Genomic DNA, 25050 nt, shown 5'->3' with positions numbered 1-25050 from the left:
CTCATGGACTGCAGCCCACCAGGGTCCTCCATCCATGGGATTTTCCAGGCAAGAGTACTGGAGTGGGGTGCCATTGCCTTCTCCGTAGGTACTGGGCTAGATGGTTTTGAATACATTTTCTCATGGGAAAGTACTGTCAAGAAAAGTAACTGCCATTTTAAAAAATCAATTTAAGTCTCATTATGAAAATAAATAAGGCTTTTTCTATGAGTTATATAACAGAAATTTTCAGCTGAGAAGTTATGCCGTAGTAACAAAACTGTCAGAAATTCTAGTACTGTGAAAGGACAGATAGATATCCACATCCTAGAATAACAAGGGAAAAAAGGAGTTAAAGAGGCAAAATGCTAAAATACTCAAAAGCCCAAGAAAACAACATTTCACAGAGGACTCCTGTGGTAGAAGTGTAACTTAAATTGCATTAGGTGGTGATGGAAGGAATTAACTGGTTCACACAGGAAAGGGAGGGAACAGAAGGAAGGGAGCCTGGCAAACAGCTCCATGGTAGAACTGGGAGAACTCCAAGTTCTGGAAGAAGCCAAGGAGAAAAGGCCATCATCAGTTCTTTGGCCTCTGGAGCCACCAGTGGGGGCTGGACATACAGGAGAAAGCAGCAGCCGTGGACTGTCTCTTCTGAATCCTCTCCTGGTGTCCCCTTGGATCCTCAAGAGAGTAAAAGTCTACCCTCAGAGCAAATGAGAGCTAGTGATGTAGTGTTGTATCAGAAACCCTAACGAGATTAAAAGTTCACCCTCAGAGCTGAGAGCTAGTGATACAGTGTGGTATCAGGGATCCTCAAGAGATTAAAAATCTACCCTCAGAACTAACGAGATCTAGTGACGCAGTGTAATATCAGGGGTCCTCAACAGCCCCTGAATGCCAAGTTCCCAACTGTAATATGGAGTTGTAATCTGTAACTTAAAGCTTAAAAAGTATATAGTTGATTTAATGCCTTTCATATATACTTAAGTAAAACCATTCAATCACTAAAAATAAAGGACTGAAGTCCTACTACACTCTGAGGAGGACTTGAAAGGACCTCGTCTGTGTAATTTGATTCTGCACAGGCCCCTCCTCCAGTGATTTCAGGGGAGACAGCTGACTCAAACTGAACCAATCAGATTCTCCCTCCATTTCAATGTCAGGTAAACAGGAGAAACAGAAGTATGGCAAACAGAGGGAAATAAAATTAATACCACAGAGCCCTACAGAGAAGTTTCTAGAAATTCTGCTGCTACGGGGCCTAACATAGTCCTGGTTTGTCTTTCCATCCCAGCTCTTGGCTGTCCGCTGTTGGCACAGTTTATATGTGTAGTGAAAGTAGAAGCAGAACACAGTGGTGTATTTTCCGGGTCCAACTTTAATGAGAACGTTGCTGTTAATGCAAACCAACACCGCTCTGCATAATTTACGAAGACTGTTTATTTTCCAATGTGCTAGTACATGGCAGTGTATTCTCAGTGGATTTATTAATCAAGACACTATCCAATTAAAAACTTTCTCCAAGAAGTCATCTTGGCAAAGATTATTTTACTTCTACGTTTTCACTTAACCTAACTTTGCACAGTAAATTGTGAAAAGACCCTGCTAGTGAGAAAAAAGGGAGCATTGGTTGTTATTATTAATCATAGGAAAATAATTCAAATATGCCTTACTTAATCAATCAGAGGGTCAAAAACACATTACCAAGGGTAAATACTAAAGTTCTGTTTAACAAATCTATAACATCAATTCCCAGGTGTTAAAGTTTTTACAACCAAGTCTATAAAATTTAACATCATGCAATTAATACTCAAAACTTTCAGTAAATGTTATTTCAACAATGAGAATGGAAATTATTAATAGTTTAAATAAATTATTAAACTATTTTAAAAAGCTTTTAAAAATCTATTCATTACTTAAAATAAAGTTTTAAAAATTAAGGGTTCACTTCTTTAGTTTCTAAATCATCCAAACACAGCGAAAGACCAAATATAAACTTTACTTTGTCTTCATTTTACCATTTCCAGTGCTGCACATAGTTTATATATCAAGCTTAAGAAAGAAAACCTCCCCCCAAAAAACAAACTTCATCTCACCAAGTCCATGACAAGACATTCACCAACAACACAGATTATAATTCTCCTAGCCAAACATGCATTTATAAAAATTAACATTTCAATAACAAGTTGACCCAAACCAAGCTACTCAGAATATGTACAAGACTTCCAATAGACTAAATACATTTAAGCTAAAATAACAGTTATATGAATAAACATAACTGCTGCTCTAGTTGCTGAGCACTTGTTGTTTTGTCATAGATTACAGTCCTGGCAGGAAACAAGACACACACCACTCACAACCACCTGAGAGCCCATAGCCAAGAAAATGGAAAATGAAAGAAGAAACAGGCCAGATTTGGATACAAAGTTGGGAGTTGAACAGCTATCAGTTAAGGAGTGCAGATTATGAAGCCTACTACAACTTGGTTCAAATTTTGGCTCATCATGCCTTCTTTATGTGACTTTGAAGAAACCAATAGACTTCTCTGAATCTTAAGTTTCTTCAGCTATAAATTCTGGATAATGGCAGTAATGTCTATTTCACAAAATTGCTGTGATAATTAAATGCAAGTACAGTACTTAGGACAGTATTGTAGCACATAGTAAGTATTCAATAAATGCTACCTGTTATCATTATTCAATGAGTTCAACAACCATGACATAGGAAGCCCTGGGCCAACTACTTTACTTATACAGTATTATATAATCCTCATATTTTAAAGAAAATTGGACATAGGAAATTCAATAATTTGTCTAAAGTCACAACATAGCAAATGACGGAACCAGATTCAAACACAGGCTCTATTTTTTGTGTTTTTTTGTTTGATTGTTTATTCCTGGTTGACTTTTAAGTTATTAAGACAGGGTATCTGTATGTGCTACAAATTCAAATTGTGTCAAAATGAGAGAGAATGTTTATTTTAAAACCTCTCAGACACTGTGCTAGAACTTTCTCAAAACACATTCAGACTTATGGTTACCAGTGGGAATGGAGGCTGGAAGAGGGATGAATTGGGGGTTTGGGGTTAGTATGTGCAAACTATTACACATAATAGATGAACAACAAGGTCCTACTATAAATCACAAGGAATCATATTCAATAATCTGGTATAAACTATAATGAAAAAGAATGTAAAATAGAATGTATGTATGTGTATAACTGAGTCACTTAGCTGTACAGCAAAAATTAACACAACACAGTAAATCAACTATACTTCAATAAAAACAATAAAATTAAAAAAAGTCAACCTTTTCACTCCATTATGAAGATGAGGAACTTGAGTCTCAAAAAGTTTGAAACAATTTGCTCATGGTCAGAGAGCTTATAGGATACAGAATTTGGATCCCATCTACAAACACTGATACCCACAGGCTGACTTTCCACTACACAGTGCTATCTTCCTAAGATAAATCTTCATTTTCTTTTCTCAAAATAACAGCAATCTGTGGAAACTGCTATCTCTTAGTAGCTGAAACCATTTCAAATTACTTGTTTAGGTAAGAATTAGGTAACCATACCAACTACTTCAGATATATCAATTCTTTGATTTGCCAAGACTTGTTTTTAATCAATTACATTCCCAAGAATAACTATCACTTTTCCTTTGCATTCATGATTGGAGTATTATTACTTACTTTGCATATAAGAGGATTAACACCAACCAGGAAGAGTGAGAAAAGATTCCAAACCAAAGCACTTCATGTACATTGAGGAGACAAATTAACTATTTATTAAAACATAAATGTATATACTTTCCTCTAAACTGTATTGTTTAATTACTTTAGACGAGTTTTTTTAATAAAAGTGTTTTTTTTCTTTTTAATCAAAAGTAAATTCCCTGAACAGGGTTTCATTGGTCTAGTACTGAATAAAACCAAAAAAGCACATGAATAGGATAATTCTATGGATGGTTTACTGCATCAGACTGTAGATTACAATTATAATACCAAACTAATAAAAGGAACAACAATACAAATTAAGTCCCCAAGAGATAGCACTTCATATCCACCAGAATGTCTATAATTAAAAAGACATCAGGCAACTTCCCTGGTGGTCCAGAGGTTAAGACTCTGCACTTCCACTGCAGGGAGCACAGGACAGATCCCAGGTGGGAAACTAAGATGCCGCAGGCAGCATGGCCAAAAAAAAAAGAAAAGGCAATAATGCTGGCAGATGCTGGCAAGGATGGGGAGAAACTAAAATCCTCATACAATGCTTGTGGGAATGTAAAATGAAGAAGCCACTTTGAAAACAGTTTGACAGTTTTGACCTGGTAATTCCACTCCTAGTTATTATTCTAAGAAAAATGAAAACGTATGTCCATATGAAGATGCGTATGTGAATGTTTATACCTGCACCATTCATAACAGTCAAAAAGTGTAAACAACCCAGATGTTCACCAATGGTGAATAAACAAAACATGGCACAGCTATACAATAGTATTCTCAGTTCAGTTCAGTTCAGTTGCTCAGTCGTGTCCGACTCTCTGCGACCCCATGAACTGCAGCACACCAGGCCTCCCTGTCCATCACCAACTCCCGGAGTTCACTCAAACTCATGTCCATCGAGTCGGTGATGCTATCTAACCATCTCATCCTCTGTCGTGCCCTTTTCCTCCTGCCCCCAATCCCTCCCAGCATCAGAGTCTTTTCCAATGAGTCAACTCTTCGCATGAGGTGGCCAAAGTACTGGAGTTTCAGCTTTAGCATCATTCCTTCCAAAGAAATCCCAGGGCTGATCTCCTTCAGAATGGACTGGTTGGATCTCCTTGCAGTCCAAAGGACTCTCAAGAGTCTTCTCCAACATCACAGTTCAAAAGCATCAATGGTATTATACTCAGCAATAAAAAGGAATGGAGTACTCACATATGCTAGAACAGGAGTGAAACTCATAAATAGCACGTTAAGAAAAGAAGTCAGATACAAAAGACCACTCTTCCATCATTCTGTTTACATGAAATGTACAGAAAAGACAAATCTATGATACAAAAAGTAGATCAGTGGTTGTGTGCCAGTGGGGGTGGAAATGAGGAGTGACTACAAATGTTGTTGTTCAGTCACTAAGTCCTGCCTCACTCTTTCCAACTCCATGGACAGCAGCATGTCAGTCTTCCCTGTCTACAAATAAGCAATACATTTTTGGGGTTAATGATCAAAATGTTCTGAAATTAGATTGCAGTGATGGCTGTACACTTAAAACAAGTGAGTTTTATTGCATTGAAGCTCCATGTCAATAAAAGCTGTTTTGTAAAAAGGAATAGCTATGTTTCTGCAAAATTTCTTTAACTAAAATAACATAACAACATTTAAAGGGAAAAGACATATAAATAGATATAGATATACAGGTAGATATGTCTATAATTAAAAAGACATCGGGCAACTTCCCTGGTAGTCTAGGGATTAAGATTCTGCACTTCCACTGCAGGGAATTTTAGGACTGCTCTGTAAATATGTATAAGAAACTTGTTTGCAATTATTAAATACGTAATTTTTGCTTGGATAATCAGATAATTGCTATGAAAGTAAATAATAATGAGTTTTTGTTTTCCTTAAGCAGGGCTTTAGAGACAGAAGATCTGGACAAGCCAAGTTCTGCCATTTACTCAGTGAGTAGAGCACTCAGTGAGTAGAGCAAAAATGAAAAAACCTCTGAACTTGCTTCTTCAGTGACATTTTTGAAATTGGACAGTGCAGCACTTAATATATATCAGGTATTTAAGTTTTATTTTAATGCCAACTATGTCTAGCATTACACAAAAATATCATATACAACTGGAGAAAATCTGCTGTAATTGGATTTCATCAAAATGCCCTCTCTAGAATTTTTGGATCAACACTGAGTTATTTACTCCATGACATAGTATTTTAAACATAATAGAAAGCTGAGTTAGTTTCTGATTTTGACATCTATGGCACTATGGTATGAACCTGTAAATAGGGATGACAAGTTAAACATTCATATTAACAGCAATTTAAGCTATGAAGAAATTCAATGGTCATATTTAACTTAGACAATAAGCAATTCTTAAACTGAAGTATTTATAGGAAAATCTAGCTTTTGCAGCTTTCAATTTTTGATTTGTTCAACCTATCAAAAATATATCAGAACATTTCCTTAAGCATCACAGGTAAAAAAAATTTCAGTTAAAAGTCAATTTCTCAAAGAACAAAAGCATCAGGAAATGGACTCACACACTGAGAAACAAAGCAAATCTGAGTAACTGTATCTGAGCATTCTTCCACGTACTCTAAGAATTTCTCAGCTTCTTATTTCTCAATGGTTGGTACTCCTGTGTAGTCATTTTTTTAAAATAATTATTAAATTTATTTTATTATTTTTGTCTCCACTTGGTGTCTATTGCTGTGCAGGCTTTCTCTAGTTACAGTGAGCGGGGGATACAGTTGCGAGGCAGAAGAATGCATGCATTCTCTTTGCAGTGGCCTCTACATACATACAGTGGCATGAGCTCTAGGGCTTGCAGGCTTCATAGCTGTGGCGCACGGGCTCAGTAGCCATGATTCCCAGGCTGTAGAGCACAGGATCAGTAGTTGTGGCCCATGGACTTAGCTGCTCTGTGGCATGTGAGATCTTCCCTGACCATGAATAGAACCCATGTCTTCTGCACTGGCAGGTGGATTCTTTACCACTGAGACACCAGGGAAGCCCCTGTGTAGTCATTTCTGCTTAAGGGCAAATGAAGATCCCCTCTTTCATAGACAATTCTAATAAACAGCCAAGTAAATGAAAAAGGAACCTTGTGCTACATAGATGTTAACCTAGGATACTGTACATTTTCATCTGATATTTTTTAACATCTAACGCTATTAGACTGCAGCTTGTTGACAACAGTATTTGCTTTACTCTGTCTCCAATTTGCTTTCAGGAAAAGAGTCCTTCTATACATAGACATGGAAGAAATTTCTAAAAAAACAAACAAACAAAAAAGAATCTAGTTCTATTTAAGACCAATTTAAGATATAGCCTTGTTTACAAAGGAAATTAAATCAGAAAATTTCTACTCACTGTAAAATTATTCACTTTATTTATTTTTAAAGCAGGGGACACAGAATTAAAATCCTAGACTTAAACTTCAGCCTTATCAGTTACTAACTAATGACTTCACTCAAATTACTTCAACCTCCTGATGTTTTCTCATTTATTGCAGTAGACAGACATTTCTGAAGAAATACCTTTTTTTTTTTTAAAAAGAAATCTCTCCCCCAATCCTTCCATTCAGGAAATCATGTAATAATAGCATCAGTATCAGTTTTGTCTGAAAAACAGAAAACTTGAAAGTAAAAGTAGAGAAAATACTGGTGTTGAGTCATGTTCATTGAAAATAACCTTTATATCACCCAAGATGTCAATAAGAGGTGGTCTGTCTTTAAAATTTGTTATTTACCAACTGCCAGACACAATTTCCACAAACTAATTTAATGAATCCTCACAATTCTATGAAGTAGATACTACTGCTATCCCTATTTTATAGTTACAAAAACTTAAGTTGTACAAAATTTAACAGTAAGTAGTGGAATATAGGAATTCAAATCCAGATGGACTGGCTCTACAACTGAGGTCTTACCCACCAGTAATTTCATTCACATCCTTACACAAACCACCTTATGTTCTTCTGCCTTGGCTCTGATCACTAAGAGGTATCTGAGAAGGGTAGTATTTAACCCCTAATCATTGTCAGATGCTCTACTGACTCTCCATGGCTGCCTTGCCAGCTGGGAAGCTGTCAGACCTATTAAGAGAGCAAATGAAAATACACAAAACTCCTCCGGAAGTACAGTTTACTCAGTTCTAAAAATATGCAAAAAATTTAATATTATTAGTAACCACAGGATAACCATAAGGATTAAATGTGCTAAATCATATTGAGCTAACAACAGTAACAGACACATAAGAGCTCAATAAATGTTAGCTATTATGTCATTTTAATAAATTACCTAATGCTTCCCTTTCCTTAATAACACAGCATGAGACAAGGAAGCAAGGTATATATGCCTTTTTTGCATTCTTTTAATGTTTATCACAGGATATACTCTGGTTTATTACTCAAAAACAAAACCCTGACTAAATGATACATACGTATTATGAATCAAGACTACAGCACCTTCCTTGTTTACATATTTCCAATAGTTAACTATAAATAGCATGAAAAGCTGTATCATATTTATAAAGCAATTAAAATGCCAAGAGTATTAAAATATCTAGGTTATTTAAGTACCCTTGTATTTTAGAAAATACCTAACATATTACTGCCACTAATTCAATCATTTGAAATTAAAAATGAGATGATGAAATAGATCTAAGTTATTCAAAATCAAACACATTGAAGTGTTTAGCTTTCTTCCCCTTACCTACATAAGATACAATTAATGTGGAGAAAAAGTTAAGATAAATTGCTCCTGGGTGCTTAGTTCAGATTCCTCAGAATTAGAATTTAAGGGACCTGGGCCACTATTGTTATTAGTTAAGAAAAGTTTGCTTTAATTCAAGAATCCAGGTGGCTACAAAATTGCTACCAAGAGTGACTACAGGAATGCCTTTAGAAAACAGTTTCATCTTCCCTATGTAGAATTCAGAGAAGGCAATGGCACCCCACTCCAGTACTCTTGCCTGGAAAATCCCATGGATGGAGGAGCCTGGAAGGCTGCAGTCCATAGGGTTTCGAGGAGTCGGACACGACTGAGCGACTTCACTTTCATTTTTCACTTTCATGCATTGGAGAAGGAAATGGCAACCCACTCCAGTGTTCTTGCCTGGAGAATCCCAGGGACGGGGGAGCCTGGTGGGCTGCCATCTATGGGGTCGCACAGAGTTGGACACGACTGAAGCGACTTAGCAGTAGCAGTATGTAGAAATAGGAAAAACTTAGCAGAGGAAGGAATGAACTGTTTATCTAGATAGTAAGATTATGCTAAATTACTAATCTTTGTCAAGTGCTTTGTAAAGAATTTGTAATCTTAGGCTGTACATGGGCTTCCCTGATAGCTCAGTAGGTAAAGAATCCTCCTGCAGCAATGCAGGGGACCCCGGTTCAGTTCCTGGTTTGGGAAGATCCTCTGGAGAAGGGAAAGGCTACCCACTCCAGTATTCTTGGGCTTCCCTTCTGGCTTAGCTGGTAAAGAATCAGCCTGCAAAGCAGGAGACCTGGGTTCAATCCCTGGATTGGGAAGATCCGCTGGAGAAGAGAAAGGCTATACCCACTCCAGTATACCAGGCTATACATACTAGTGCTATATATATTCTTACACTGATGAGACAACAGAGGCTGTCAGAGAGTTCTGCATCTAGGGTTTCAGGGAAGAAATTCAAGTCCTGACTTACAACAACATGCCTTTTCCACTGCACTGCACTCTTTTATATAACTTGGCCAGCATTTTCCTCAGTATGTTACACAGATATTTGGGGGGTGGGGGAGAGGGAATTAAACAAACTGAAAAATTAAACATGTTTCTTCTGTTTGTCTTATAGGCAGTAACACTACACATAAACTATGAAATCCTATAATAAAGTTGTTAACCTCTGTTTAACTCAATATTTCCCAAACTTATTTGACCATAAAAATACCTCTATTCTAATAACACCTATTAACATCATAGAGAAAACACTTAGGGAATGTTCAGTTCAATTCAATCACTCAGTCGTGTCCGACTCTTTGCGACCCCGTGAATCGTAGCATGCCAGGCCTCCCTGACCATCACCAACTCCCAGAATTTACTCAAACTCATGTCCATCAAGTTGGTGATGCCATCCAGCCATCTCATCCTCTGTCATCCCCTTCTCCTGCTGCCCCCAGTCCTTCCCAGCATCAGAGTCTTTTCCAATGAGTCAACTCTTCGCATGAGGTAGCCAAAGTACTGGAGTTTCAGCTTTAGCATCAGTCCTTTCAAAGAACACCCAGGACTCATCTCCTGTAGAATGGACTGGCTGGATCTCCTTGCAGTCCAAGGGACTCTCAAGAGTCTTCTCCAACACCACAGTTCAAAGGCATCAATTCTTTGGCGCTCAGCTTTCTTCACACTCCAACTCTCACATCCATACATGACCACTGGAAAAACCATAGCCTTGACTAGATGGACCTTTGTTGGCAAAGTAATGTCTCTGCTTTTGAATATGCTATCTAGGTTGGTCATAACTTTCCTTCCAAGGAGCAAGCATCTTTTAATTTCATGGCTGCAGTCACCATCTGCAGTGACTTTGGAGCCCAGAAAAATAAAATCAGCCACTGTTTCCACTGTTTCCCTATCTATTTCCCATGAAGTGATGAGACCAGATGCCATGATCTTCGTTTTCTGAACGTTGAGCTTTAAGCCAACTTTTTCACTCTCCTCTTTCACTTTCAACAAGAGGCTTTTTAGTTCCTCTTCACTTTCTGCCATAAGGGTGGTGTCATCTGCATATATGCGGTGATTGATATTTCTCCCAACAATCTTGATTCCCAGCTTGTGCTTCTTCCAGCCCAGTGTTTCTCATGATGTACTCCACATATAATAAGCAGGGTGACAATATACAGCCTTGATGTACTCCTTTTCTTTTTTTTTTTTTTTTATAAAACAGATGACTTTTTAATTCAGTATATTCCAAAAAATATGGAACGCTTCACGAATTTGCGTGTCATCCTTGCACAGGGGCCATGCTAATCTTCTCTGTATCGTTCCAATTTTAGTATATGTGCTGCCGAAGCGAGCACTACTCCTTTTCTTATCTGGAACCAGTCTGTTGTTTCATGTCCAGTTCTAACTGCTGCTTCCTGACCTGCATATAGGTTTCTCAAGAGGCAGGTCAGGTGGTCTGGTATTACCATCTCTTTCAGAATTTTCCATAGTTTATTGTGATCCACACAGTCAAACACTTCGGCATAATCAATTAAGCAGAAGTAGATGTTTTTCTGGAACTCTCTTGCTTTTCAATGATCCAGCAGATGTTGGCAATTTGATCTCTGATTCCTCTGCCTTTTCTAAAACCAGCTTGAACATCTGGAAGTTCATGGTTCACGTATTGCTGACACCTGGCTTGGAGAACTTTGAGCATTACAATACTAGTGTGTGAGATGAGTGCAATTGTGCGGTAGTTTGAGCATTCTTTAGCATTGCCTTTCTTTGGGATTGGAATGAAAACTGACCTTTTCCAGTCCTGTGGCACTGCCGAGTTTTCCAAATTTGCTGACATGTTGAGTGCAACACTTTCACAGTATCATCTTTTTGGTTTTGAAATAGCTCAACTGGGATTCCATCACCTCCACTAGCTTTGTTCGTAGTGATGCTTTCTTTTTTTTTTTAATTTAATTTTATTTTTAAACTTTACAATATTGTATTAGTTTTGCCAAATATCGAAATGAATCCGCCACAGGTATACATGTGTTCCCCCACAGTGATGCTTTCTAAGGCCCACCTGACTTCACATTCCAGGATGTCTGGCTCTAGGTCAGTGATCACACCATCGTGATTATCTGGGTTGTGAAGATCTTTTTTGAACAATTTTTTTCTGTATTCTTGCCACCTCTTAAAATCTTCTGCTTCTATTAGGTCCATACCATTTCTGTCCTTTATTGCTACTATAAGCTGAAGCATTATGTTTAATACTTAATGTAACAGATATTCAGCATACAGAGACTATTTCATATTTACTACTAAATTACATCAAATTACTCAAAATAAGTGTCTGCCTTGGTATATGGCACATCATTGGCACTCAATATAATAAAGAACTACACAAACCAAAAGTTTAATGTAAGTATTGTCTTCTGAAAGTACTGTTATCAAAGCAGAAAAATTTACCAAGCTCTAAATAAAAAAGTAAAGCATTGAAATAAATAATAGAGTTACAAAGATAACAATTCCTTCCCTTATGGATTATCAGGGGTAATTAATTATAATGCAAGTCAATCTGTGGTAAGTGCTAGAATAACAAAATACCACTGTAACACAGAGTTAGAAAAATAACTGAATTTATACAAACACTACTAGTCATGCAGGCAGGAGGAGAAGAGAACGACAGAGGATGAGATGGTTGGATGGCATCACCGACTCAATGGACATGAGTTTGAGTAAGCTCCAGCAGCTGGTGATGGACAGGGAAGCCTGGCATGCAACAGTCCATGGGGTCACAAAGAGTCGGACACGACTGAGTGATTGAACTAATTGACTGACTAGTCATGCCAAAGAGACTCAAAAGCCAACCTGAATAATCTCCTATTGGCAACACAACAATCTGAGCATCAAAAACTGCAACAGGGTGAAACATTATCAAGTATCTTTAAAGCCAAGAGTTCACAATGAAAATTAAAAACAAAGAATGGTGTTGACTTCTGAAAGTGGTAAGTAACTATCACATTAGTTTGTAAAGTTGTTAAAAAATAAAAAAACAAGAAAGAATTAAGAAAATAAAAATCTCCATATTCTTGCCTTACAGATAGCATGCATAAATTTCCTATATGAGCATTGGCAAGGAACACATAATCCAGTCTCCATGGGATTATGAAAGATGTCCTTCAGGGGAAGATACTAGTTTTACCTATTAAGGATCAACTGAGTTAGTTTACAAGGCAGGGGCAGGGTAACAACGAAGTGGGCACCTCAAGCAGTAAGGTGAAAAACAGTATGGGGAGATGTCAAAGTTTTACTTGTTGGAGAAGTGGAATTAATTCAGTGAGAGCTGAAGGCTGGAAGAGGTTACAAAGGTAACTGAATTTTTTTTTTTAAATCCTTATGGTTTGTGAAGAAATGTGAGTTTATACGATATGTGAGAAGTCTTTGAAGAGTGTTATTAAATATATAAGTCCAAATTTTCATTTAAGATAAATCACTCTGGTGTCTCTAAGGAAGAAATATTTAACTGGAACAAGAATTAAGAAACAATGAAAACAGGAAGATTACAGCAAATCTGAGAACTATTTAGAAAATACAAGTAGTAACAGAATGGGGACCGAAAGAACAAATTTACATGAGTTTCCATAGTGCATCTAGGGTTTTCTTGTAGCACTTACATAATCGTTTTCTGTTTGTACTTTGGTTCTCCCATGATGCAGAGCTGCTGTAGGGTAGTACTCAGTGCCTAATACATAGCAGGCCCCTCATAAATGCTATTTAAATGCAGACAGGTACAAATTCTAACAGGACATTATTTTTGGAGAGAGGGAAAAGTCTTGATTTTTTTTTTAAAGGCTTTAATTATGAAAGTCAAACTGTACTGATAAAACTTAAACGTACTGAGTTTTCCCTGTATGAAGTCAATGCAATGAGGCTTCACTAACAATTTTTCCTAGTTTTCTACCAGTAAATAAAAATGAACCACGTAAAGTGCTGTGGCCACAAACCAGTAATTAAAAATTACTTTTTAATTAAAACATCCTTCTGTCTACCATTTTGATATTGGAAAAATAATACCTCATTCTCTGATTCCCCAAAACTCTATTAAAGAATTAAATTTTAATAAGGCTACCTTTGGCTTTCTAGGTGGTGCTAGTGGTAAAGAACCTGCTTGCCAGTACAAGAGATGGAAGGGACATAGTTCAATCCCTGGGTGGAAAGATCCCCTGAAGGAGGAAAAAGTAACCCACTCCAGTATCCTTGCCTGGAGAATTCCATGGACAGAGGAGCCTGGCAAGATACAGTCTACGGGGTTACACAGAATCAGTCACTGAGGGCTACCTTACTTTCCTTTATATACTGTCTTTTACTTGTTTACAGTTATGCACTAACCCACTTCTTCACTAGATAAACCAGATAAACTAGATAAATAAACTAGATAAATCAGAACTCTCTATCTGTAATTTTAATCCCACCATAGGGGGAGAAGGGAAAAGACACCAAACACAAAAAGCAAACTAAAGCAACATTTCATTTTAAATGACCAAGTGTATCTTAAGGATGTTAATTTGGGGCAAAAATTCAAATAGGAAATTTTTAGGCAATACACCCTCTCCAGCTTTTTATTCTTGTGAATCAGTCCTTGGTATTGAATTAACGGTCTTCTTTTGAATAAACTCCATGTGCCATTTGGCAAATGGCAATTTAGTTTGTAAGTTACCCTGCTAAATACCATTTATAAATGTCATTCTTTGTGAACTATAAACACAGAGCAGGTTAACATCAGTGTTTTAGATATTACAGGCCTTGTAAAAGCTGGTACATTTGCCTAATTTTAGGCTGTCAATGGCAACTTACCAACTTATTTCACCACTCTGTCTGTTACCATGGTTAAAGATAAACTGACTACAAGATATTTGGAATATAATTGGCAAACTTATACCCTTGACTAACATTTCTATTTTAAATCTATTCATCAGCAAATGAAAAAGATTAGAGACTAGTTTTCTAGTATGTCATAAAATATTAATATTTTTCTTCCCAACTCCCTACAGGTATAAGGTTTAATCAGTGAAAAACTTCAACTCTCTTCAAATAACATTGTCTCCTAGATCTCCTCATAATCTGTGTAAACAACTACTTTAATTTTTAGGCACTGTATCTCCAGCAACTGCTGTAGGCAAATGAATATTTCCTTTTAAAGGAATAAATATTTCACCTACCCCCCCCAAAACACTGATAAGCAAATAAGAGAACTGCAGTATTTCAAAGAAGTTATGTACTTTGTAGATATTCCTAGTTCTGGCATACCAGAATATTTGCAAAACAAAACCAAAAACCTTCTATCGCCAAATACTCAACTTCTAAACAGGACAAACATAAAATATTAAGCAATTGCGTGTTTATGTATTCATAATATCTGAACACAGGGAAAGATACTTCAAAAACTTTAATAATAATAATTTTCTATTAATACTGTTTTTGTTAACTTAGTACTTTAATACTAAGGAGGACTGAATATGGATCCCCTTGGAGTGTGTAAACATTACCATGTAGCAGCCCAGAAGGACTTTGCTAGGAAATCCTACAAGGTTTTGTTTTGTTTTGTTTTGTTTCCATTTGCTTCATCCATGGGAGCTGACTCTACTATTTCAATTAAGTACAGGTAAAGCTTGCTCAAAAAGTGAAATTCAATAATTCATAGTATGGTTGACAGCTCTCTAGACTAGGTAAAGACAAACACATAAATAAAAGCAAGACTTTATTGAGTTCTCTTATCTCTCAGTGTCTCAGTTTCCTCATCAGTGAAATAAAGATACTAAAAAGGTTAATTTCTAAGGTACCTTTTTCCCTCTCTACATTTCTGATTCCTTAGAAACAAGGTTCTAACACAAGGCAACCTCAAAGAGTGATAGCCTCAGGCCAAAAAAAAAAAAAAAAAACAGAAAGAAGTAAGAGTTTCTGAGTCACTGAAAAAGCTGGCGGCAGAATCAGCTCACTGGAGTACTTGAATCTTTACCCAAAGAGAAACTTCCTTGAATCTTCCCTCACGTTTTGCTTCAGACACGTCCTCCTTCAGTATCCACAGGGGATTCGTTCCAGTTCCTTACAAAAAGGGCATAATATTTGCATTTAACCTATGTACATCCTCTCATTTACTTTAAATCATCTCTAGATTACTTACAATAACTAATACAATGTAAAATGCTATGTAAGTAGTTGCTGGTGCTTGGGAAAATCATATTTTGCTTTTTGGAACTTTCTGAATATTTTTTGTTCCTGAACATCTTTGACCTGAGTTTGGCTTAACTTGTGGATACACAACCTGGGGATATGGAGAGCCCTGTGCAATGAATTTACCTACAATTTTACTAACTGATTAAACAAATGAGGATAAGGCCAAAGAAGTGAAAATTCATGAGAAAAGAGCACACGTAAACGACAATGTATTATAGACCAAATCACAATGAACACAATTAAACCACAATTAGCAACAACCACAATTCAGGAAAATATTAAAAAGTGATCATGTCTATACCATTTGCAGTAAAAGAATTTTTGGAAAAAGTCAATTTTTTAAAAACAAGTTTGGCTATTTGAAGAAATGTATCAGAATATGTATCAAAGAGTATGGTTCATTTTTCACAGTTACTATGTAAAATTAGGCTATTAAATTTAAGAAATTATCCTACTCCATCCACTTTTTAACGCATCATTTGTTTTGTTCCTTCCTAAAATATCTCTCCTTAATCATGAAAAAAAGTATTTCAAATTATCTCAGATAAAGAATGACATTTTACAAGAAAAAAAAAAAAGAAGCTATTTGTTCTAGAAATTAAAGCAAAGAGCAAAGGAGAGAGCAACTAAATGCAATAAATACAGAGCTATCAAAAATACAAAAGAAAATTGCCCCCTTCTTTTGATGATGTCTATTTTAACAGATATAGAAATGTCCAATTTTTAAAACTATTAACCAAAACCTTTAAGTATCCAAATTTTTATTAATAACAATAATTAATAACAATAATTCCATTATTCTCAAGAGGGAACAGAAGAGGAAGTACAGAAAGAGTGAAGAAGCCAATGTGAAGCTGAAGGCATGGACTGGACTGATGCATCTACAAGCCAAAGAACACCAAGGACTGTGTTTGCATAGAAGCTACATGACAGGCATGGACAGTTTCTCTCCAAGAGCCTCCCAAAAGAAGGAACCAACCATAGTGATGCTGATTTTGAACTGCTGGCAACCTGAACCATGGAAAAAATACAACTCTGTGGTTTTAAGCCATCCAGTTTGTGGTCAATTATGAAAGTCCTAGAAATCTTATACAACTTCTTACAGTATCTTGATATAGCCACCAAGTTAATCCATTTCATTATCACAGTAAATCAAACCATGAAAATATATAATATGGAAGCACTCTGAAAAACAGATGCTACTTAAATACGTGGCAGTGCTAAGCACCTTCATTATCATCATCATTCAATCATTAATGTTAAATCAATACCTATGTACATTAATTCTATTTTTTTAAAAAAAGGTGACACCCTTTCAAACACTCTCACAAAAGAAATTACCTTTAAAAAGCCCTGAATATCCATGTAAAGTGCAGACAGTAAACCATGTTCCTACAGGGGTCAGACAGGTGATATAAAGGAGAGGTGAGGTAGGTCCAAGTCCACATATATTCACCATGAGGACTGTAGCAAACTGGACAGCATATTCCCCAAGTTCATATTTTTATCTGAAATATTCTGCTCTTTCATGTTGACTTGATTTTTAAAAATTTATCCAACTAAGTCAAAAACATCTGCAAGTCCTGCATGGCCTTGATTCTCCAGGTTTCTCCCTTCAATGTAAACAAAGCACTGAGCCCAGTGTTTGACACCCAGTAAATCCACAAGAAGCACTAGGTGTTGTTTTAATAACGGTTTATTATCACCGCTGACCTTTGAGTACTTCCAGCAGAAAGGCAGAGGCAGAAGCCAGACTGCAGCAACTCGAGGACCAATGGCTAAAGAGGCAATAAAGACAATGTACTGCAAGGAGATCAAACCAGTAAACCTTAAAGGAAATCAGTCCTGAATATTCATTGGAAGCACTGACGCTGAAGCTGAAACTCCAATACTTTGGCCACTTGATGTGAAGAACTGACTCACTGGAAAAGACCCTGATGCTGGGAAAGACTGAAGGCAGGAGGAGGTGAAGGGGACAACAGAGGATGAGATGGTTGGATGGCCTCACCGACTCGATGGACCTGAGTTTGAGTAAGCTCTGGGAGTTGGTGATGGACAGGGCGGCCTGGCCTGCTGCAGTCCATGGGGTCACAAAGAGTCAGACACAACTGAGTGACTGAACTGAACTGAAAGACAATGGCATAGTCCTTTCTAACTGGAAGCCAAGGAACAGTAGGAGGGATGAGCAAGGACAGAAGCTGGAAGGGGAGTTGGGGAACATAAAACATTCTTTATTAAGGTTTCAGTTCAGTTCAGTTCAGTCGCTCAGTCATGTCCAACTCTTTGCGACCCCATGAATCGCGGCATGCCAGGCCTCCCTGTCCATCACCAACTCCCAGAGTTCACCCAAACCCATGTCCATCAAGTCGGTGATGCCATTCAACAATCTCATTCTCTGTCATCCCCTTCTTCTCCCGCCCTCAATCTTTCCCAGCCTCAGGGTCTTTTCAAATGAGTCTGCTCTTCGCATCAGGTGGCCAAAGTATCGGAATTTCAGCTTCAACATCAGTCTTTCCAATGAACACCCAGGACTGGTCTCCTTTAGGATGGACTGGGTGGGTCTCCTTGCAGTCCAAGGGACTCTCAAGAGTCTTCTCCAACACCACAGATCAAAAGCATCAATTCTTCGGTGCTCAGCTTTCTTTTAAGGTTTATCTACAGATTAAATGAAGCTTTTTTTTAAAGTTTTTTTAAAAAGTTCACACTCAACAGATGAATTTTATAAAAGTTTCTTCAGTGTGTTTTTCAAAGCAACCTTACTACAGGAGAAAAGAGCGGCCTGAAAGCAGACTTGAGTTTTGGTTTTATCATTAATTCATGACTATGATCAAGTTATTAGATCTATAGGCATCAGGTTTCTTATCAGTAAAGCAAAAAGTTTAACAGGAACCAGATGATCTCTAAAGTCAAACTACTTTGACGACTGCATAGTTTCTTCTTCCTTGTAAATGAAATTCAAACTCAAACTATTTACCTTAGAAGCACCCAAACTGGAGAGACTGTGAGAGTGGAAAATTTCAAGAACTTCATGACCAAAATAGGGGAGAAAATTCCTAAGTGAAAAGGTAAATATTTCAGTAACTAAACTAACCAATCTATTTCTGCTAGGAAAAATCTTTATTTTTGGCAAGAAAGTGACTTTGAAAAGGAAATGGTGGAAAAAATGAGCAGTGACTGAAGCAAAGAAAGTTGAGGTTTATAAATTACACTTCATCATGTCTCTGTTGTATGAGTGTTAAATATCAACTAAATACCCACTGTTCTAATACTGGGTATCAGAAGACTGATATTTCAGGTTTTTTATTTACAAATAAGAATCTTTTTAGCCTCATGAGAATTTTTAGAATCCATGAAATAAAGCACTCTGAAATAAGTTAGTGGAACTTCCTCTGATCAGTGCATAGAACATGAAGCAATAACAACAGAAATAACTCTCATTCATTGAAGGCCTACATGTGAAGAGCACTTTGCTAACACTTCACATATGTCATCAATTAATCCTCAAGTAAATATAAAGGATATGACTGAAGCAACTTAGCATGCAAGCATAAAGGACAATGTTTATATATATCATGAAAGTGAAATTCAGAGACGACACTTATCCAGAACCATACATGCTTTCAAGAAAAAGGATTCAAAATCTTTTGCCAACCCCCACACCTGTGTTCTGGTTACCATGAAGACATACTGCCTCATACACTGGTCAAAAGGGTCAGGCTGTGACTAAAAGGGAGCCTGAAGGTTTTGTAAAGCTAGTAACATTCTCTTTCTTGATCTGAGTCCTATTTTGTAAACAGCAAACAAAGTCCTGAACACAAGCAGTTGCTCAGTTTGTAAATATATATATAAATTTATAATATATATAATAAATTATAATCTGTGTGGTTCTGAGTATGTATCATACCTCAATAAAATTTATATATTCTCTATACATTAGTTGGGACTCTTTTACAAGTAACAGTCTAATTTGAACTAGCTTCAACAAAAAGGGGAAACATCAGCTAAACAATTCAAGGGTCAGGGCTGAAGCTAACCTCAGGGTGGAGTGAACTGACCACTGTATAGCATAGTTTCTTCTTTGTAAATAAAATTCAAACTCAAATCATTTTTAAGAGAGATACTGCATATGAACAATTCATAAACCAGTAATAAAGACCTTTTTAAAAACTGTATTTAAAGTTGATTTACTGCTTCACAACCCTTTCAGGCACATAGAGGAAGCATTAATCTCCTCAGATGAAAAGAAATTGAGGCTCACACAGATTAGATAACACACTCAATATTACAAGCTAACCAATGTCACAAAATCAAATACAAATGCTCTTTTAATCACATCATACTATAAGGCACAGTAGTTTAAAAATCACATTGAAGATTTAATGATTCCTGTAAGAATATGGTTCAAGAAAAAAAAAAAAGAGAAAATGTGATAAATCCATTGGTCTGAGGCTCAGGACTTCTATTTTGGTAGATGTTAATCTTGTATCTACTGCTATAACCATTCAAAGAAAAAAAAAAAAAGGACTATACAGGAAACTACATATCATCAGAAAGCATTTCTTGGTTAATTATTTAGCATGCCTTCAGCTGCAAGGAAATTAAACTTCAAGTAGCTGAAAAAAATGAGGGGATAGTATCTCATACAATAAGAAGTTTCAAAGTAAGATATTTCCAGAGTTAGTTAATTCCATGGCTCAAAAAATCCTGAAAAATTCAGGTTCTTTCCATCTTTCAACTCTGCCTGTTGTTCCCCTCTGGGGAGCAAGTTTGCTTACCACAGATTCAGGCAGCAGAGATTCTCCCAAAGCATCCAGAGACAGGTAGCAGACCCTGTATCTCATTTCATTCATTTATGTTAAATTTTATATATATATATATATATATATATATAAAACCTAGAAAATGCCTGGTACATAACAAATGTTATATAGCTTTTGCTATTATTATTGTTGGGTCTCTTTTTAAGTGATGGAAGATTTCCCCAGAAGTTTTCATATCTCATTAGCCAGAAATGGAATATGTGCCTCTTTCTAAGCCAATCACTGGCAACAGAAATAGACTTCCAGACTGGCTTAGACTGATCAGGATTCATGCCCTCTGAGACTAGATACATGCTCCCAGGCCACACTGCTCTATAATGAATTCCCTAACAAAATAGAGGTTCTTCCAACAGGGAAAAAGGTTGGGAATAGTTTTGATAGGAAACCCACTGTATTCCAGTCCTCCACACATCCTCCTCAAGGAGCTAAAAGGAGTGTGGAGGCCCCTCTGGGCGTATTTCTACAGCAAGGAAAGTTTTTTGCATGTACGTGCCAAGAAGAAACATGTTAGCTCAAGGAAAGTAGGAAAGAAAGAGACAGATAAGACACCTCTGATGAAGCTCTGGTCTTAGAATTCAGTCAACCCTGAGATGCATTTCACCACTTTTCATGGTTTAGCTTGAAAGACAAAAAATGTCCCTTGTTTTGCTAAAGATAGGCTGAGTTGGATTTGTCTTACTGCAAATAATAGCACAGGTTTTTGGAAATGAAAGTTGAGACTTAATACTTCTCAACCATCTGTGTGACCCGGGCAAGTTATTGCTCTGAAATGCCTTACATATGTCCTTAGTACACACACATACAGACAAACACACAAGCATACACAACTGAACTTTACTAAAATGGTAGAGAATTTAACGTTCCCAACTATCAATAGTTGACAGTAGTTATCAATCAAGTTCATGATACTAAGGCCAGTTTCTCATTTAAACTACTAAATAAATTCCACTGTGGGCTCATATTTAAAAGCTATTAAACATAATTCATTCCAATTTTCTTGCTGGCTACTGACTCCATAAAAGCAATGACCAAGATGTATATAGTTCTTCCTCAGTTCTATAAAGTAAGTTCACTATCTTACTATTTCTATACAGTGTCACTAGTGCCTCCTTAAAATCTGGAGTTTTATCTGGGCCACTCTGCTTTTATATATTCATTTCCTGAAAACATAACCTCATTCTCTCATAATATGATCTACATATTTACAATAGAACTCTACAGGTTGTATTTTTTTTAAAAGAAATACTTAGTGTGTCAATTATCTTTTACCTCCTATAACTTAAGCCCCTATTTAGGATGCCTTCTGAAAGATAAATAATCCCGTCTTCTCAGGAACAAGAAAGGAGAAATGCGAAAGAAAAGCAGTGTATTATTTAAAAAAAAAAGTTCAAAAGCCCAATATTAATCAAAAACTATTCTGGTTTCTTCTATTACCATTCTTGAGGGTTAAATGAGTCTTCCAAATTAACATTGAAAATCACTTTGCTTCAACAGGAACTTTCAAATTCATGACTATAGATGGCTATGACAGTACAAAATGAAGTTTAGAATTAGATACTAGTGAACTTTTAAAATCTCAAAATAAACCATGCAATTTATTAAAAGTTTTTTTAACAAGATATTTACCTAGATCACCAACACACATTTAATACTTAAAACCAATTTATGTATACTTATTTTTCTCCTGGAAATTTCCCATCTGATATTAGAATTTATGTCCACAGCAGTCCATAAATCAAGTAATGGTCTTTGGGGGTAGCTCATTTTCATTACTCAAAACAAAATTACGAAAATGTCACCATTCTCCAGTAAAAAAGGTGACTCTAAAGTGAGTTACAAGCAAAGAAATATTCAAGAAAATGAAGTTGAAATTTCTTGGTTTTTATTTATAGTGATACCTCCTAGTATATAACATGATTAACTACTGAATGACAGACACAAAATCAAAGAATGCTAAAATATTAAAACATTTAAAATCACCTAACCCAGGACTTCTTCATTTGGGGCTTGACTCAGATGTAAAATTTTGTTTGTTCCCTACATACAGTTTTCTGGAAATAAGAACCTGGAAACTGGAAATTTCATCACAATTTCAAAAAGATACATGACTGAAAAGAGGTTGTGAATCATTATCTAATTAATTCAGAGAAATGAGATTCAAAAAATCAAATGATCTGCCTTAGTCAAATAATCAGGAATATCAAGCTTCAGTACTCAAGCCTTCTTTTTTCACTGAAACATGAACACCTCTGAAAGGACTTCTTTTTACTAGGATATATTTAAGAGGAAAATAAATCTGTATGATCTAAGAGCAGTGAAAGGAACTCTCAGGCTGATGATAAAAGAAAATACCAAGATGGCAGGTGACAGGCATGAGTTGAGAACAATCCACCGAAGAATGCAGCAGGTGGACAGAGGGTTCTAAGAAGGTCATTCCCAAGAAGGAAAAAAGAAATTAGTAGAATACCTGAATGTGATTGACTACAACAAAAGTTTGTCATCTCTGTCAGAGACTTTCAAGATCCAAAAAAACCAAGCAAAAAATATAAACTGTCGAACTGAAAGGAAATATTATCACAGTATATTACATTGTAGATGATTTCTTACTGATTTTTCACTGTATAATTAGGATTTCATTTTTTTTTTTATTTCTTTCCACTAACCCACCTCCATCCTCCCAATGACTAAAAATTCTGGTTAAATAAGTATTCAGGGCATAGGAATTTAAAACAACTACCTCTGGGAACAGAACTCAGAGGTTGGATAAGGATAGGTAAGGGTACTTACAGGTGCTATTTTTTTTTTTTTAATAAGCCTTGAAAGATTAAGTAATCTTTCAAAGTATTCCTATGTATTCTTCAAGAAAATTAAATTTAAAAGCAAAATAAAACAATCAAGCAAATCAAATCTGGTTAATGGTTCTGGTGATTATGATGTGATTATATTTGCTAGATATAATTTGTTATATCTGTTAGGGTTGCTCTGGAGAATTTTTTGATTGCACATATCCAAAGCTTTTGGAGAAGGAAATGGCAATCCATTTTCCAGTGTTCTTGCCTGGAGAGTTCCATTGAACAGAGGAGCTTGGTGGGCTGTGGTCCATGGGGTCGCAAAGAGTCGGACACAACTGAGCGACTAAGACACATCCAAAGCTGTTAGACCCTCAGATAAGAAGGGTGCTACTGTGCTTACTGAATGTGAATATAATATTTCAAACTCTCTGATCTTAAAAGAGGTCAGTTAAGCTAATACATTCTATAAATGATCTTTAGTGAAGTTTGAAATGTTTGCACATAAAAAGTCGGATAAAATTTTTGATAAGCATTTCTCTCATAAGTAGAAATTAACAGAAAAGCTTTCAAAGATCTATCTGCAAAAACAATTAGTTTTATTTAATTCAGCTTTCTTTAAGTATATTGGAAATTTAGAAGTAACTTTAACACTAAAATAGAAACATAAAAGACTGAATAGTGTGATCAACACCAATACTTCAACTCACTACTTCATAAGAAAAATGTGATACTGAATTATCTGTGGTATGTTCTACCCAGAAAGAAATAACATATTCAAAGACAGACTGTATTCTTAGGTTTGTCTAATCTTTAAAGTGTGCTAATTACCATTTATTTACTACTAAATTTTAAAATTGCCTGATTTTCCCATACAAAGGAAAAGCTTTAAATACCTAATTATCCTTTGTTAATAGGGACCTAATGAATAAGGCATAAAAATGTTTTAAATGTGAAAACAAACATAATTCACTACAGAAGTTAAAAATCTAAGATACCACATATAATAACAATACATTTTAAAGAGTATAAACAAGACTCTTCAGGAGTAAACAGGAGTATCTTCAAAAAAAAAAAAAGGTACTGGAACTTATACTTTATAAAGGAAACATTAAATTGGTAAAGCTTATTTTGAAACACATAGGATGACAGAGCTAGTTAAGTAGTTATGGCAACTATTCCTAAAATGTCAAAATAAACATTTTAGTATTTCAGTTTGGAAAATACAGTCTCCAAAGGTTTATTTTACTGAAAAGATTCAGCTGTTGAATTGTAGCTTACAAGAAAGATTAAAACTATAGTTACCCCTGTAAAATAGTTATAAAATTATAACAGCTCTGTTAACCTACCTCTTCTCAAAAGAAATTAATGCAAGAAAAAATGTAATGCTTTCATAAAATGTGAACTGGAATCCTGGAAATGTGGTTTATAACTGAAAATAATCTAGATATTCTGACAATGTGGAGTAAAAACTAGAGAAAAATATTTTTAGTCATCACCTTTCTTATTTTCGGTAATATCTGACACAAATTCATCAAATTTTAAAAATATGCATTTTAAAATAAAAATATTTAAAAAGTAAAAGCTCTGGTTGTCAACTTACCTTCTTTTGATACCACACAATAGCATCTGTGACTTTGGACGCCATTTATCCCACTGAAATCACACATTCGTCATTTTAGGCTGTGCAAGAGAGAGAAAAACAAAGGACTTCTTGACTTCCACCTTCTAAAAGGAGACTGAACAACATGCATACATAGCACTCTGGTTACTTGCAGAGCAAGGGGTGTATGACTATACTTAAATTACACCCTTCCTCATTACTATTTTAGCAACAGGTTC

General features: G+C 36.0%; 1 protein-coding gene and 1 non-coding gene across 26 annotated transcripts in view; both read right to left on the bottom strand.

Annotated features, from left to right (window-relative positions):
- The window catches only part of PHTF2 (putative homeodomain transcription factor 2), a 137109-nt gene that overhangs the window by 69540 nt on the left and 42519 nt on the right, over positions 1-25050 (bottom strand). For 13 of the 25 annotated variants that reach the window (XM_086397129.1, XM_086397126.1, XM_086397137.1 and 10 more), the window contains one exon: positions 24812-24891. The exons of 4 other annotated variants lie outside the window; for them this stretch is intronic. In XM_086397129.1, coding sequence (XP_086253255.1) covers positions 24812-24856 — 45 coding nt within the window. In that variant the 5' untranslated portion in view covers positions 24857-24891. Of the gene's footprint in view, positions 1-15381; positions 15468-24811; positions 24892-25050 lie in introns of those variants that run through there. 8 more of the 25 variants (XM_086397122.1, XM_086397135.1, XM_086397132.1 and 5 more) reach the window with 2 other exon arrangements.
- Positions 10638-10744, bottom strand: LOC147374419 (U6 spliceosomal RNA). The gene has a single exon (XR_015163320.1). It is a non-coding gene; the product is annotated as a U6 spliceosomal RNA (small nuclear RNA).

Source organism: Bos grunniens, chromosome 4 (genome assembly GCF_055505025.1).
Source record: "Bos grunniens cultivar Pamir isolate PY7600 chromosome 4, Bosgru_T2T1.0, whole genome shotgun sequence".
NCBI classification, from domain to species: domain Eukaryota; kingdom Metazoa; phylum Chordata; class Mammalia; order Artiodactyla; family Bovidae; genus Bos; species Bos grunniens.
Note: the sequence above shows the minus strand (reverse complement) of the source record. Positions and strands in the feature narration are given on the sequence as shown.